Below are 15925 nucleotides of genomic sequence, written 5' to 3' on the forward strand. Positions count from 1 at the left end.
ATATCCATCCATGACAGTACTCCAGTCATGTGAATTATCCCATCAAGTCTCTGTTATTCCAATCACATCATAATTCCTTGACTGTGCCAGGACTCCCAGTTCTCCCTGCTTGTTTCCCAGGCTTCTTGCATTTGTGTATAGGCACTTGAGATAACTCGCTGATCGTCCCTCTTTCTCAGTATGAGGCAGGAGCCCTCCCCTCTCGTGCTCTCCTGCTGGTGCTTCCTCCTGGTATCACACGTCCCGCTTACCTCAGGGCTTTGGTCTCCTTCCCCCAGTGAACCTAGTTTAAAGCCCTCCTCACTAGGTTAGCCAGCCTGCTTGCGAAGATGCTCTTCCCTCTCTTTGTTAGGTGGAGCCTGTCTCTGCCCAGCACTCATCTTTCTTGGAACACCATCCCATGGTCAAAGAATCCAAAGCCTTCTCTCCGACACCTCCTGCGTAGCCGTTCATTGACTTCCACAATTGGACGGTCTCTACCCAGGCCTTTTTTCCTTCCACAGTGAGGATGGACGAGAATACCTCTTGCACCTCAAACTCCTGTATCCTTCTTCCCAGAGCCATGTAGTCTGCAGTGATCCGCTCAAGGTCATTCTTGGCAGTATCATTGGTGCCCACATGGAGAAGCAGAAAGGGGTAGCGATCCAAGGGCTTGATGAGTCTCGGCAGTCTCTCCGTCATGTCCTGAATCTTAGCTCCTGGCAAGCAGCAGACTTCTCGGTTTTCCAGGTCAGGGTGGCAGATAGATGACTCAGTCCCCCTGAGGAGAGATTCCCTGACCACCACCACCCATCTCCTTCTCTTAGGAGCAGTGGTCGTGGACCCCCCCCATCCCTAGGACAGTGCATCTCATGCCTTCCAGTCAGCAGAGTCTCCTTCTGTTCCCTTCCCTCAGATGTATCATCTAGTCCACTCTCTGCATTAGTACCTGTGGAGAGAATATGAAAATGGTTGCTTACCTGTATTGGCATTGCTGGTACATGGACGCTCCCCTTTCTTCTTCTGGAGGTCACATGCTGCCAGATTTCTTCACCGTCCTGTCCCCGCTGCGCAGCCTGCTCTGAATCTTCAGAACGTTTTGTCCGTAGAAGCATATCCTGACATCTGTCCAGGAAATCTTCAGTATTGTGTATTGTGGTAGTGCCTAGTGACCTAGACCAGGTCGGGGTCCCATTATAGTAGGCAATTTATGATTGATTTATACATTTGTAGTCTCAATTGCAAAGAGCTTACAGTCTTAAAGAACAAGGTGTCAAATCTGGTTGACGCTAACATACAGGCAGGGGAGAGAAGAATGTTCTAATGTAAATTACTTTTGTGTGCAGGGTATATGTATAGTAAGTCGCTTCGTGTTAGCAATTATAGGAATCTGAACCATCTCCCCAGCCGTTATCAGATATTTGTTAATGGTTATTGCCTTGTGTCAGTCTAAACAAAGAATTAGTACTGCTTTCTCCTCTTGTAGCAGGGTCCCCCCCCACCACCATCTTTTTCCCCCCTGTCATTCAGGGGTCAACATATTAAAATCTTTTGAGAGGATGGACAGAACTGAGATAGGGAGAATGTAGGGTATTGTTATGATGGAAGGTGTAATGGTTGCCATCAACAAATTCTTTGATATGTAGACAATTCTAGACCTGGTTGAAGCTGCTGGGTCTGTTAACCAGATGCCAGGGGCTTTGTATGGCTTGCATTTTCACCAAAATCAATAGGATTCTGTCCATTAAGGCCAGGAACATTCTCTGAAATTTTGGAATTGTGTTGTTCAATAGTTACTGTGTTACATCCAAATGGAGAATGTCAGCTATTTATGTCTGGGACTTCACTTTGCTCGGCCAATAAAATATAGCTATAAAGTGGAAAGCTATGTAATATAGCTCAAGTTCACTCCTTTAAAGAACTGTACCATTTTGGTGTGGTCTCTCAGCCTTTTCTAGGAGCTCCCAGGTAATCACAGTTCACGTGTACCTTTATTTCCTCCTTCATTTTAAAACTCCCCTTCCTTAGAGTAGGGGTTCTCAACCTTTTTCTTTCCGAGGTCCCCTGAACATGCTATAAAAACTCCACTGCCCACATGGGCTGCATGTTTTTATAGCATGTTCAGGGGACCTCGGAAAGGAAAAGGTTGAGAACCCCTACTGTAAGGAAGGGGAGTTTTAAAATGAAGGAGGGAATAAAGACACACATGAACTGTGATTACCTGGTAGCTGCAACAATTGTTTTCTGCATATAAAATCCAGGGTCGGTGTTAAGAGGTAGCAAGCAGGGCAGTTGCCCGGAGCCACACACTGTGGGGTGCCCACAATGCTCAGTTGCTCATGCTTCAGCTCCAGCATCCATGGGGCAGCACTGGGGTCCAGCCCCTGTGCAGAGGCGGCAAGGAGGCTCTGGCGAGTCTAATGCCATCTCTGCTTGGTGGACCCCCTGAAACTTATTCACTGCCCCCAGGGGGCTGCGGACCCCCGGTTGAGAACCACTGCCTTAGAGGACATGGGCAGAGCACATTTCAGAGGTCTATGCTAAGCACATTTCATAGGTTCATTTTAAAATTTGCAATACTGCAGGCAGAGACAACTGTAATTACCCTGGGAATCTTTTTTTCCATGGAATAAAGAATGGATTAGAATAAATTTATATGTGTCTTTGCATTAAGCTTAATGGCTTTCCTGCCTAGTGACAATAGAGACTTTTAATTTTGAAACGGAAATCACCATCTATGTTGTTTTGAATCTGAAACTTATTAAAAATTCCTTTGGCTGCAGCAAACAAGTGAATTGACAATTCACTTAAAACTAAAATGAAAAGTTGCAAAGGGCATCTTCATATAGGCTTTAATGAAATTGTTTTTTTCCCTAGAGTCAGAAAGTGATTCCCGAGAGATTAATTTAAAAACTTCTGAACTTACCAAATGTGAGTGGTGTGGTGTCCGAAAGTTACCAGTAGTGTTTCTGCAAACATTACCTGCTGCCTGTCTTAGCCTGAGATCCCAACTGAAGATGAGTAGGGAGAAGGATAATGTCTGGTATGACTGTAAAGGAGTGAGTAAGTAAACCTAGTTTGTCTATTACTGTAACTTAAATTGTGTTTTTAATATTCGGGTCATCTTGTAAGTGCTTTAAAAAAGTGAGACTAATATCACTGGCTAGAGTGATATATGGTTTAGTCAGACACTGTCGCCTTCCTGAGCATCTCTGACCAGACAACTTAAAACAGCCCAGCAACATTCTATTCTCCCACTCACCCCACGTACATATTATTGTTAGGTTAGTAAAATTAGTTCTTTATCAGTAATTTGGGTGAAACACAAGAGTAAATTTTTTTCTTTGAGGTGTTAAATTGTCATGACAAGATCATCTTGTAATTTCACTGTTACCCCCCCTTTCTACAGCCGGACCTCTGCTTGAATAGAAACAGTAACAAATTATACCACGTTCTTATGGTAATCTTGTGATGTGATCAAGTATTTACTGGCAAGTCGAGCTATTTTATTTTATATTAGATTTAAGCTGAATTTCATTTTAGAGTTCCTGACTTTAAAGCATAGCATATTAATCTACTGTACTTTTCTATCTAGTATGCAGTCCATCACTCTTACATAGATGTGTTTTAAGATTGTGTGTGTGTGTGTCTGTACTGAATTCAAGCAACACACAAGTTATGCTTTACTTATGCTGTTAGACTGAAGGAAGATTGCCTTCAGCCACATAACAGAAATATCCAAAAAACAGAATCTAGTAGTGATGGGGGACTTTAACTACTCAGACATCTCTTGGAAAAGTAATTGTGCAAAACACAAAATTTCCAGTAAGTTCTTGGAATGTATTGCGGGCAATTTTTTGTTTCAGAAAGTGGACATAGCAACCAGGGGGACAGCCATTTTAGACTTGATTCTGACCATCAGGGAGGAATTGATAGCATATCTGAAGATGGAAGGTAATTTTGATGAAAGTCATCATGAAATGACAGCTCTTTAAGTGGTGTCCTATGAGTGTTCCACTTCAGGTGTGCATGTGCCCTACACACCGTCGATTGGGGATTTTTTTTAGCATCATCTGTTCGGCCTGTGCATGCTTCATGCCTCAAACTGGGCATGAAGGGGCTGCAAAATTTAGGGCTGCAAAAGTGGTCCTCCCTCTGTTCCCTCACACCAGCCTTGGCCTGAGACAGAGCATTTAGTGTGTCTGCCTTGAGCATGTCTCTGCTAAAAGGGTGTTTTCCACCTCCCCCTCTCTCTTCTCCCTGCCCTCCCCAGTGCCTAGTTAGTTTGCTAGTTAGATTATCTTAGTTTAATAGGTGAAAGAGTTTTGTTCCTCTCCTTCCCTCTGGGGAGGCTTGCCCAGCTTACCACGGTTCGAACACTGACAACCGGGAAGTGGCCATCCCGGTTAGCCACTCCAAGTACATTTGCTGTTGTGGAAAGTCGGACATCTCTCAAATGTAACTTCCGTCTGGTGCTTAAATCCAGGGCAAGGAAGAACTGGGAGATTAAATCAAGGATGCTAATGGTGGAAAGTTCCCTTCTTCAGAGCCACTGTTTATGGCTATCAAGCGCTTCTTGGTACTGAGACCTAAGTTCCCTCTAAACTGCGCGGCTGCGCAGCCGCCTATTAAGCTCCACGCAGGGGCTTAGGGCTGCGGTGGGGAGAGGTGTCCCTCCCCGCTGGCCCCAGTGCAGACCTGCCCTGGACTTGCCAGGGGAGAGGAGCCCCTCCCTCAGCCCGGCCCAGGCCCGCTGGAGCCGCCAGGGAGAGGAGCGCCTCCCCTGGCCCATGCCTGCCGGAGCAGCCAGAGAGAGGGGCGGGGGGGGGCCTTTCTCCCCCCCCATCACAGTCCTGGGGCAGCCTGCACCCCAAGCTCCTCATCCTCATACCAGAGCCCACACCCCCAACCCTCTGCCCCAGTCCTGAGCCTCCGCCCCAGCCCCACCCCAGAGCCCTCTTCCCGCATCCCCACACCCCAACCCTCTGCCCCAGCCTGAGCCCCCTCCCACACTCCGAACCCCTCGGCCCCTCCCCCACCACATGAATTTTATAGGCACCAATATGAAGGTGATATCTCATATCACCTCCATATTGGTGCACATAACAAAATTCATTCCATACATAGACATAAAAAATTAGAGGGAACACTGCCTGAGACCCGCTCCATCTACCTGTGCTACCGCCCTATTCACCACCCTGTTTGATAGGGGCTCCTCCAGTGGACAGTGTTGAGGATGATGATGGAGATATCCCTTCAGTCTCTTTCATCTCGGTGCAGGGCTCTCCTAAATGTCCATACAGAAACCCCCTCTTGGAGGGAGTGAGGAATTTCAAGGAAGACATCACAGATGGTGAGAACAGCCTTGGATGCCATTTCTCCTGTATGACCCCCCACCAACACACAAACACAGTGGCCATACTGGGAGCCCTATGAGGAATACCAACAATTTTCCAAGGCCCTGAGTCTCTTCCACTGAGATGAGAGAGGGATACATTCACTTCCACCCCAGCTCATTCGTCAGGAGAAGACATTTGAGGAGCAGGAAGCCATGGCAAATAAGGAGGCTATCCCTCAAACTACCACATCCACTTTGTCTCCAGATTAGGCAGTTATGCCTCTACCACTGTCAATGGCTGATGATGTCCAGTGGTTTCAGGACATCATAAAAGGGGTGACAGAAATCACTGCAGAAGAAGTCAAGGAAATCACTGGAAGAGGTCAAGGAATCACAATGTAAGTTGCTGGACATTCTGCAGAATTGACCACTCACCAGAATTGCATTACCTGTCACTGAAGCACTTTTTGATCTGGTGAAGACTGTTTGGCAGACCCCAGCTACAGTACTATCAACATGCAAACAGACAGATTAAAAATTTGGAGTCATTGGTGGGGAAATACTTGTTTTCTTACCCTTCCCCACTCCAAACTCTCCAGTGGTGGATGTTGTGAATGAATAGGGGAAACACCACCACACTAAGTCAAGCCTTTTTTTTTTTTTTTTTTTTTTTTTTTTGGGATGGAAGCCCTCACATCTGCAATCCTGCAATTTCGAATTGAAATTTTCAGGTGTTCATGGCAAAATATAATTACACAAACTACATGAAATGTACTGCTTTTATCGAGCAAAGAGCAACATCAGACCATCATTGCAGAGACACAATCACTGGCCAGGATATCCCTTCAAGCCTTGCTAGATGTGGCAGACACAATGGCCTGTTCCCTCTTTGGTGGAAGTTGTGTCGTGTATCCTGGCTTCAACTGTCCAGCTTTCCCAGAGAGGTCCAAAGCACTGCAGAGGACCTCCCTTTGATGGTCTGAAGTTGTTTTCAGAGGTTACAGATGAGTCCCTGCACAGTTTGAAAGACTCCAGGACCATTTAGCAATACACCCCCTACAAACAAAAGAAAATGTAGTGGGTCACAGACTGCCCAGAGATCCCATCCTATCCAATTATTTGAGTTCCAGATACTGATTGAACCCCCTCTCACCCACGTCCCCACCAGAATTCCGAGCAATTCTCCACCTCAGTGCATGATTACTTGATGGTGTGTGGGGCCAGAGGCTACCTGTTCTACCAAGTACAACAGATGGTGTTAAACAGTAGGAAGGAATATACCTGAAACAGATATTTGCAAAAGCAGAAAAGATTTAGCCCATTATGTAAACTCCGACTTGCAACCGAATCTGCTGCACTCTTGGTTATCTTGGTACCTGTTGAAACTGAAGAAAATAGGATTACCAGCCAGCTCGGTCAAGGTTCATTTGGCCACCTTAACAGCCTTTCGTTTCCCAGTGGAAGGGTTCAGTGTTTGCTCACCCAACAACTTTAAGGTTTGTCAAAGGTGTGGGGAACCTTTTTCCTCAAGTGAAAGACCCCACTCCGGCTTGGGATCTCAATCTAGTTCTTACACACCTCACACCACCTCCCTCTGGTGACCTTCTCCTTACCTAACCCGTTAGTGAAAACCACCTTCTTGGTAGCCATCACATCAGCCCAAAGAGTTGGAGAAGTTGCGGCTTTAATAGTAGACAGTCCTTTCACAGTATTCAAGGACAAGATTTCATAGAATTGTCGGACCGGAAGGAACCTCGAGAGGTCAACTTCAGTCCCCGGCACTCATGGCAGGACTAAGCATTATCTGGACCATCCCTGACAAGTGTGTCTCTAACCTGCTCTTAAAAATATCCAGTGATAGAGATTCCACAGCCTTCCTAGGCAATTTTATTCTAGTGCTTAACCACCCTGACAGTTAGGAAGCTTTTCCTAATGTCCAACCTAAACTGCCGTTGCTGCAATTTAAGCCTCCTCCTTGTAACAACCTTTTCTGTACTTGAGAACGGTTATCATGCCCCTCTGTCTTCTCTTCTCCAGGCTAAACAAACCCAGTTTTTTCAATCGTCCCTCATAGGTCATGTTTTCTAGACCTTTAATCACTTCTGTTGCATTTCTCTGGACCTTCTCCAATTTGTCTACATCTTCCTTGAAATGTGGCACCCAGAACTGGACACAATACTTCAGTTGAGGCCTTATCAGCATGTAGTAGAGCTTGCTTACAATACTTCTGCTAATGCATCCCAGAGTGATGTTTTCTTTTTTTACCACAGTGTTACACTGTTGACTCATATTTAGCTTGTGATCCACTATGACCTGCCAGATCCCTTTCCGCAGTACTCCCTTCCTAGGCAGTCATTTCCCATTTTGTATATGTGCAGCTGATTGTTCCTTCCTAAATGGAATACTTTGCATTTGTTCTTATTTAATTTCATCCTATTTAGTTCATACCATTTCTCCAGTTTGTCTAGATCATTTTGAATTTTAATCCTATCCTCCAAAGCACTTGCGACCTCTCCCAGCTTGGTGTCATCTGCAAACTTTATAACTGTACTCTCTCTGTCATTATCTAAATCATTGATGAAGATATTGAACAGAACTGGTCCCTGTGGGACTCCACTCAGTGTTTTTCCAGATTGACTGACTGTGAACCACTGATAATTGCTCTCTGGGAACAGTTTTCCAACCAGTTATGCACCCACCTTATAGTAGCTACAACCTAGGTGGATTTCCCTAGTTTGTTTATGAGAAGGTCATGTGAGACAACATCAAAAGCCTTACTAAAGCCATGATATATCACATCTACCGCTTTCCCCCTATCCACAAGGCTTGTTACCCTATCAAAAAAAGCTATTAGGTTGGTTTGACATGATTTGTTCTTGACAAATCCGTGCTGATTGTTACTCATCACCTTATTATCTTCCAGGTGTTCGCAAATTGATTGCTTAATTATTTACTCCATTATCTTTCCAGGTACTGAAGGTAAGCTCGCTGGTCCTTATGTCCACACTCCTAAATTCCTACCTAAGGTGTGATCCGAATTTTATCTTAATCATTTGCTGGTTTTGTTTGTTTGTTTTTTCAACAGGAGGATTCCTTTCATACCCTCGATGTTGGCCTTCTAACTAAATAGGACCAAACTATTTTGGAAGTCTCCTAAACTGTTTTGTTTTTGTTGCAGACAGATCTAAATGATCCACAGTCTTCACCCAAGGGCTATTGAGGTGGACCTCTGGGTGTATTATTGCATGTTATGATGCAGCCACCATTCAAGCACCTCCTAGGGTGTTGCTACACACTATAAGGTTGCAACCAATATCTATGCCAATATCTTAAAGACGTTCCAGTAACCTGAGGCCTGCAGAGCCTCTCCATGGTCTTTATTATATACCTTCTCCAAGCACTGTGTCTTGATCCATGCTTTTAGATCTGATGCAGCAGTTGGCAGTGCAGTTCTGCCTTCAGTTCTGGACCCAATTCTGAAGCTCCTTGCTCACTGTGAGGATATTGTTCTAGAGTCACATGAAGTGGAGCACCAATAGAGACTACTGGAGGAAGAAAAGGTTACTCACCCTGTGCAGTAACTGAGGTTCTTCAAGATGTGTCCCCCGCCCTACTTTACCTCTGTGTCAAGAGTTTCCTTTGTGGGGCTCCATATAGTCTTGGTGTATGTGTGGGCTGAACAGAAACTGCTAACAAAAATCTCTGATTAAAGGTGTGTGAGGTGCATTTAAATCTGAAGCCGGGCACCTACAGGGACATACTTCTCAAAGAACCACAGTTGCTGCACAGGGTGAGTAACCTTTTCATTTCATGATTCTAAGGAAACGAAGGAATGAGAACAGAATAAGGACAATGGAATTAAAAAAAGAGAGGAAAAAAAAAAAGCAGACTTGAACAAACTGAGAGTACTGGTAGGTAAGTTCCCATGGGAAGAAAATCTAAGGGGAAAAATTGTTTAGGAGAGTTGGCAGTTTATCAAGGAAACAATATTTAAGACACAATTGTAGTCTATTCCAATGTAAAGGAAAGATAGGAGGAATAGTAAGAGGTCAATGTGGCTCCATCAGGAGCGTTTTAATGACCTGAAAATCAAAAAGGAATCCTACAAAATGTGGAAACATGGACAAATTGTGATGGATGCGTACAAAGGAATAGTACAAACCTATAGGGACAAAATCAGAAAGACTAACGCACGTAGCAAGGGACATAAAAGGCAATAAGAAGAGGCTCTTTAAATTCATTAAGAGTAAGGGAAAGATCAAGGAACACCTAGGTTGTCTGCTTACAGGGGAAGAAGAGCTAATAACTGATGACATCAAGAAGGCTGAGGTGTTCAGTGCCTATTTTGCTTCAGTCTTCACTAAAAAGGTTAATGGTGACCTATTCAACACAGTATTAACCACAAGGGAGAAGGCAAGTAAGCCAAAATAGAGAGAGAACAGGTTAAAAGAATATTTAGGCAAGTTAGATGTATTCAAGTCAGCAGGTCTAAGGTGTTTAAGGAACTAGCTAAAGCATTCTCAGAACTGTTAGCAATTACCTTTGAGAACTCATGGAGGATAAGTGAGGTCCCAGAGTACTGGAGAAGGGTAGACACAGTATCTTTAAAAAGGGGAACAAATGACATTCTGATAAGCAAACTAGGGAAATGTAGTCTAGATTAAATTGTTACTAGGTGGGTGCACAACTGGTTGGAAGACTGTACTCCAAGAGTAGTTGTCAATGATTCACTGTTGGACTGAGAGGTCCTATTTGGTGGAATCCTGCAGGGGGTCGGTCTTGGGTCGGGTATTATTCAGTATTTTCATTAATGATTTGGATAATGGCGTGAAGAACATGCTTAAAATTTGTGGTTGACACCAAGCTGGGATGTTGCAAGCAGCTTGGAGGACAGGATTAGAATTCAAAACGATCTTGACAAATTGGAGAATTGGTCTGAAATCAAGATGAAATATAAAGTACTTCATTTAGGATGGAAAAACCAAATGCACAACTACAAAATGGGGAATGACTGGGTAGGTGGTAGTGCTACTGAAAAGGACTTGGGCGTTATAATGGATCTTAAATTCAAATATATGAAGGGCTGTTTGTAAAAAGAATGGTGATCAATTGTTCTCCATGTCTAGGAGGTAGGACAAGTAGTCATGCTTAATCTACAGCAAGGGAAATTTAGGTTATATATTAGGAAAAGCTTTCTAACCATAAAGGTAGTTAAGCTCTGGAATAGGCTACCGCGGGAGGTTGTGGGATCCTCCTCATGAGAGGTTTTTAATAACAGGTTGGCCAAACACATGTCAGGGGGGTGATCTAGCTGTACTCAGTTCTACCCCAGAACAGGTGGCTGGAGTTGATGACCTCTCAAGGTCCCTTCCTGCCCTACGTTTCTATGATTATGCAAGAATTGCCTTCAACTAACCCGGAAGTAGGCATATTCAGTAAAAATAAAATAAATAAAACAGTTATTAAAAGATTTGTTCTAAAATAAATTTTAAATGCTTTTTCCCTCAGACCAAGGTCACAGGCTGGTTTTCAGCCTAGTGCTTTATCACTATTATTTGTATTGTGGTAAGTGCAGTTTCTGTTTGCCTACTGAGCAGTGAAATGGATTTTTAGTGTTTCCTCTCAACTGGTGACTAACAGTCCCCTTTCCAGTCCAATTTCCATAAAAACTGAAAATTTGTGGTAACAGGAAGCATCTATTTTGGTTTTTGAACAAGTCAATATTTTAAACCTTTTCCTTGTTCAGTATAATGTGGAAATGGAGACTGGAAACCAGTAGCTGAGAATTAGCTTGTCAGAAGATTTCTATTTTCATGGCAGAAAAGATCTGATCAGAGAAAATAAGTATTTCCTTTATGAAATTGCAAGCACAGGTCTTCACAATTGGAGTTGTATACCAAGCCAGGCAGACGTAGAATCATTAAAAGTAGTTAGGTATTTGAGAGTTGTTTGCCTTTATGCATATGCCTAAAAAGCACTGAACTCCCATTTTTAAAAGAAGGTACATCTCTCCCTTTCGGCCAAATCCTGTTGGTGGTGGTTTTACAAAGAACTGCTGATAGCTTACCAGATTTAAAGTTATTTTTTAAATTTTTTTCTGTTCAGTTTTTAGTTCTTAAAGTTATGAGTTTAGTCTGGTATGCTACCAGCCAACTCTCCCCCATAAGTATAAACCTATACTTATTTCTGAGAACCTCTTCCACTAGCCCAAGGGCTATTGGTACATGCTGGAGCATGCAAGCAACACAGAGTAGTACCAGCAAGTAGCAGTGGAAGCTGTTTAAACTTAGTCTTGCAGCAGACCCCACCCCTGCATCAGCCAGTCTCCTCCAACAGTATCTCAGGGCAAAGAGGTGAGCAGTCAGGCAGTGGCACCACTTAATGTTGCAGTGTTTTGGGGGTAGGGTTAGCAAGATGGATATGAACCATCTGTCCTAATTGTCTCCCTTATTCTCACCCTGAGGAGCTAGGAAATGTTGTATGTCTGCTGCTGAGCAAAGTCAGGGTGTAGAATGCTGCAGTCTGGTCAGAAGCTGTGGTGGTTCATCTCTGGGAGTAGATCTGGAAGCTTGGCATAACTACTGTTAACATTCAGAATGTATGCATTTAAGTTCATGACTACAAAAGGATGAATGTGTGGGGACAGTTTATTTTGAGAATTCTTACTGTTACGTAACCAGATCTTTTTAAAAAAAAAAAATTAATTCACAGTGCAGTTTGTTTCCATGGAAACAGCTTGGAAAAGGTAAACAATGATCCATAGCCATCAACTGTGAACAGAAATTCTCACAGGTTACTTTTGCTGCTGAAAGTGCTGGCTTGTAAAACTATCTAGAATTTAATCTCATATTTAGTGTCTATATCTCTACATAGTTCTTAAGTCTGTAATATAAAATAAATAATAGTAGGTTAAAACCTACTTTTCTTTCTTGACCATTTCAGCCTCCCACTCAGCGATGAGCCTATTGATTTCCCATAGGGCATATTAGACAGATTCCTAACATCTGGAGTTACTCTGGATCTGCACAGTTTGAGCCCTTGTTAACCAAAGAACTTTTTTAATAATCACTTTATTTTTGAGAAGATTGAAAACACATAAGTGGAGAAGCATGATTTGAAAAGTGTTTCTTAAAAGTTAGGGATGATCAATTCAGGTACCACAGAGATGTGCTTCAGAAACAACTTGGATAAATCACATGTTGCGTAGCAAATTGGGTTTACAAGTGAATTACCAAGGTGTTTTCTAATGAGTGACAAGTGCTTCTCATAAACTTCTTTGTATGTTCGACATTGTTTATTTATTATTACAAATTGTTACATAAATGCACTTTTAAAAAATTGAAAGGGCATCCAGACATGTAATATCAGTAGCTCTTAACCACTTCAGTCGTTCTAAGCCCAAACAATACCACCAAAACTTATTTAACATCTCCTGCTACTTGAAAATCAAGTAGCAACAAAGGAACCAACAAGACTCCCCTGGTCGCAAACCTTAGAAATGAATGAGCCAACGCTCCACTTTTATGGGATGCTGATATGTCCGCTATTTTTGCTGGTTGGTTTGAGCATTCTTTGAACATCATCTCAATCTTATTTGGGTTATATAGTATACATCAGATTGCTGCTAAATCATACTGAACAGTTTACTAGCAAATTTTAAAACTCCCCAAAAATATTCTCTGTTTCAGGGTGTGTCAACGCTGGGGGAGGTGGGAAAAACCACACAGCAGGGAGTTTGAGCCCAAATCAACTGACTTGAGCTCATGCTACAGGGCTAAAAATAGCAGATGTTCCCACCTGGGCTCCAAGACCCAACCCCCCTTATGGGGTTGCAGAGCCCAGATTCCATTCTGAGCAAGAATGTCCGCCCCATAGTGCGAGCACCACAAGACACAGTCAGTTGACTGGGGCTCTGGGACTTGCTTCCGCAGGATTTTGTGTGGGTGGTGTGTATGGGTTTTTTTTTTTTTAGTTTTTTCAGTGTAGTTATATCATTAGTGCACAGCCAATCTGTGAAACTCATTACCACAAAAAATTCACTCATTCACTTTCATTCTGGGCCCTCATGTTCTTTTCATGAGGGAAAGAATGAAAAGAGATGCCTGATTGGCTAATGATTGAAGGGCTGGAAAAAATGCATGACAGTGAGAGGTTGAAGGAGTTCAATCTGTTAAATTTATCAAAAAGATCAGAGGGGACTTGGTATTTACACACTGTTATCTTCATGGGAGGAAAACACTGGGTACTAAGGGTTCTTTCTTTCAGCAAGAAAGGTATAGTAGGAACCAATGGCTGGAAGTTAAAGCCAGACAGATTCAAATTAGAAATATGGCACAGATTTTTGACAGGGGTGACTAACCATTGGAACTCCTGCCAAGGGAAATGGTGGATTCTCCATCTCTTGATGTCTTTCAATCAAGAATAGATGCCTATCTAAAAAATATGCTTTAGTCAAGCACAATTTATTGGACTCTGTGCTGGGGTAACTGGATGAAACGCTATGGTCTGTGTTATGCAGGAGTTAAGGATAGATTGTCTAATGGTCCCTTCTGGCCTTAAAATATGAAACTTTGAAAAAACAATCTTGGATCTACTTTCATACTCCTTTTATCTGAGTTAGATAGTGACTAGCTAGGCAGGGCCATCCTTACCCATAAGCAAACTATGCAGATGCTGAGCCGTCCAGGAAACCTGCCCCTGCTCTCGCCCCGTGCCCATTCCACCCCTTCCCCATAGTCCCCGCCCCTCCTCTTTCCGCCCCTGCTCCTCCCCAGCCCTGCTCCCACTCCATCCCTTCCCCAGAGCTACGTCCAGGGGGACTGCAGCAGGGGTCAGGCACGCCCTGCACTTACCGGGCGGCGAGAAGTGAAGTGACCCGGCCCCAGCCCACTCCACGCTGCCAGTGTGTGCTGGGGGGCAGTTTCTCCCTGCCCCCCAAGCCTGCTCCTGCCCCACACAGGCCTTGGGCGCAGCTCCCCCATCCACCCCCACCACAGGGGGAGCTGCTTAGGGCACCACAATGTCTAGGGACGGCCCTGTAACTAGGGTTACCGTAATGTTCAACAGGACAGACTCCTAAACTGCTGTAGTACAGTTTGGCTCCTCCCAAAGTGGCTGCAGCTACTCCAGATTTCTAGAAGCAGGAGAGAGCATGAAGAGTCGTTCCCAGATGCTCTTTCTAACACAGAAATTTAATCTGGCATCATCTAGGTGCCTTTTTCCTTTGCAGCCATGTCTGTTTGCGGGTGGGGGGTGGGGAGAGACAGGGTGGATGTTTTAAATGTCACATAGTAATAGATGAGCTGGCACATTGCTACAGATCGTAAGAGAAGGCAGATGGATTTATTAGTAAAGAGATTACAAAATCAACAAATAGTGAAATCAAAGTATGTGGTAAACTTTAGCTCAAGTCAGTTTACTTGCATGTTGCATTCTTAACCCTAATCCTTTTGGTTCTTTGTCAATTTAGATCAGGGGTCTCAAACACATGGGCTGCATGTGGCCCATGATGTTATTTTCTGCGACCCACCAGTTCCCCGCAGCACCCCCACCTCTGCCAGTTCCCAGCCAATGGGAGCTTCGGGGGAGGTACCTGGAGGAGCTGTAGTTCACAAAAGCTTATGCTCCAATAAATTTGTTAGTCTTTAAGGTGCCACAAGTACTCCTTTTCTTTTTGCGGATACAGACTAACACAGCTGCTGCTCTGAAACACAGACCCCTGTGCCCCTCCTCCCCCAGGTCCTGGCTGTTTCCCGGAGTGCACCGGGCCGGACCCGCCCCCCGAACCCCTCCTGCACCCTGACCCTAAGCCCCCTGCAGCATCCCTGCTGCACTAGCCCCCTGCCCTGAGCCCCCTGCCGCACCCCGCACATCTCCTGCACCCCAACCTCCTGCCCTGAGCCCCCTGCTGCACCCCTCCTGCACCCCAACCTTCTGCCCTGAGCCCCCTGACGCACCCCGCACCCCCTCTTGCACGCCAACCCCCTGCTTTGAGCCCCCTGACGCACCCTGCACCCTTCCTGCACCCCCTGGGAGCAGGAAGGGGGCGGAGTTGGGGTTGGGATTTCGGGGAAGGGGTTGGAATGGAGCAGGGAAGGGGTGGGAAGAGGCAGGGCAGGAGCGGGGCCTGATGGAAGGGGTGGAGTGGTCAATGGTGTGGCCCTTGGGTCAATGTACTAGTTCTCATGTGGCCCTCGTGGTCATTTGAGTTTGAGACCCCTGATTTAGATTATAAACCTAATTTAGCTTGTGAACATTTTAGAACAGGGGGACTTGCTTATTCTAGGTCTATAAAAGTGCGCACGCATACATACATATATACATCCTGGGTTATGACTCTCCTCTTATACCAGATATATATTGGTGTAACTCCACTGATTTCAGTGGCACTGCTGTTCATGAATACTGGTGTTGATATGGGAACAATTAAGCCCCCTGTCTCCAGATATAAAATGATAGAGTATAAATTAGCTGTTACCACTTAAGAAAGAAATCTTGGAGTCATTGTGGATAGTTCTCTGAAAACATCCACACAATATGCTGCAGCAGTCAAAAAAGTGGACAGAATGCTGGGAATAATTACGAAAGGGATAGATAATAGGACAGAAA

The 15925-nt window shown here is 44.3% G+C and overlaps 1 protein-coding gene across 18 annotated transcripts in view; it reads left to right on the forward strand.

The window, feature by feature from the left end:
* SENP6 (SUMO specific peptidase 6) overlaps window positions 1–15925 on the forward strand; it is a 178152-nt gene that overhangs the window by 126545 nt on the left and 35682 nt on the right. For all 18 annotated transcript variants that reach the window (XM_043542530.1, XM_043542534.1, XM_043542533.1 and 15 more), the window contains one exon: window positions 2857–3042. In XM_043542530.1, the coding sequence (XP_043398465.1) occupies window positions 2857–3042 (186 nt within the window). The remainder of the gene's footprint in view (window positions 1–2856; window positions 3043–15925) is intronic.

Source organism: Chelonia mydas, chromosome 3 (assembly GCF_015237465.2).
Source record: "Chelonia mydas isolate rCheMyd1 chromosome 3, rCheMyd1.pri.v2, whole genome shotgun sequence".
Taxonomy (NCBI): domain Eukaryota; kingdom Metazoa; phylum Chordata; order Testudines; family Cheloniidae; genus Chelonia; species Chelonia mydas.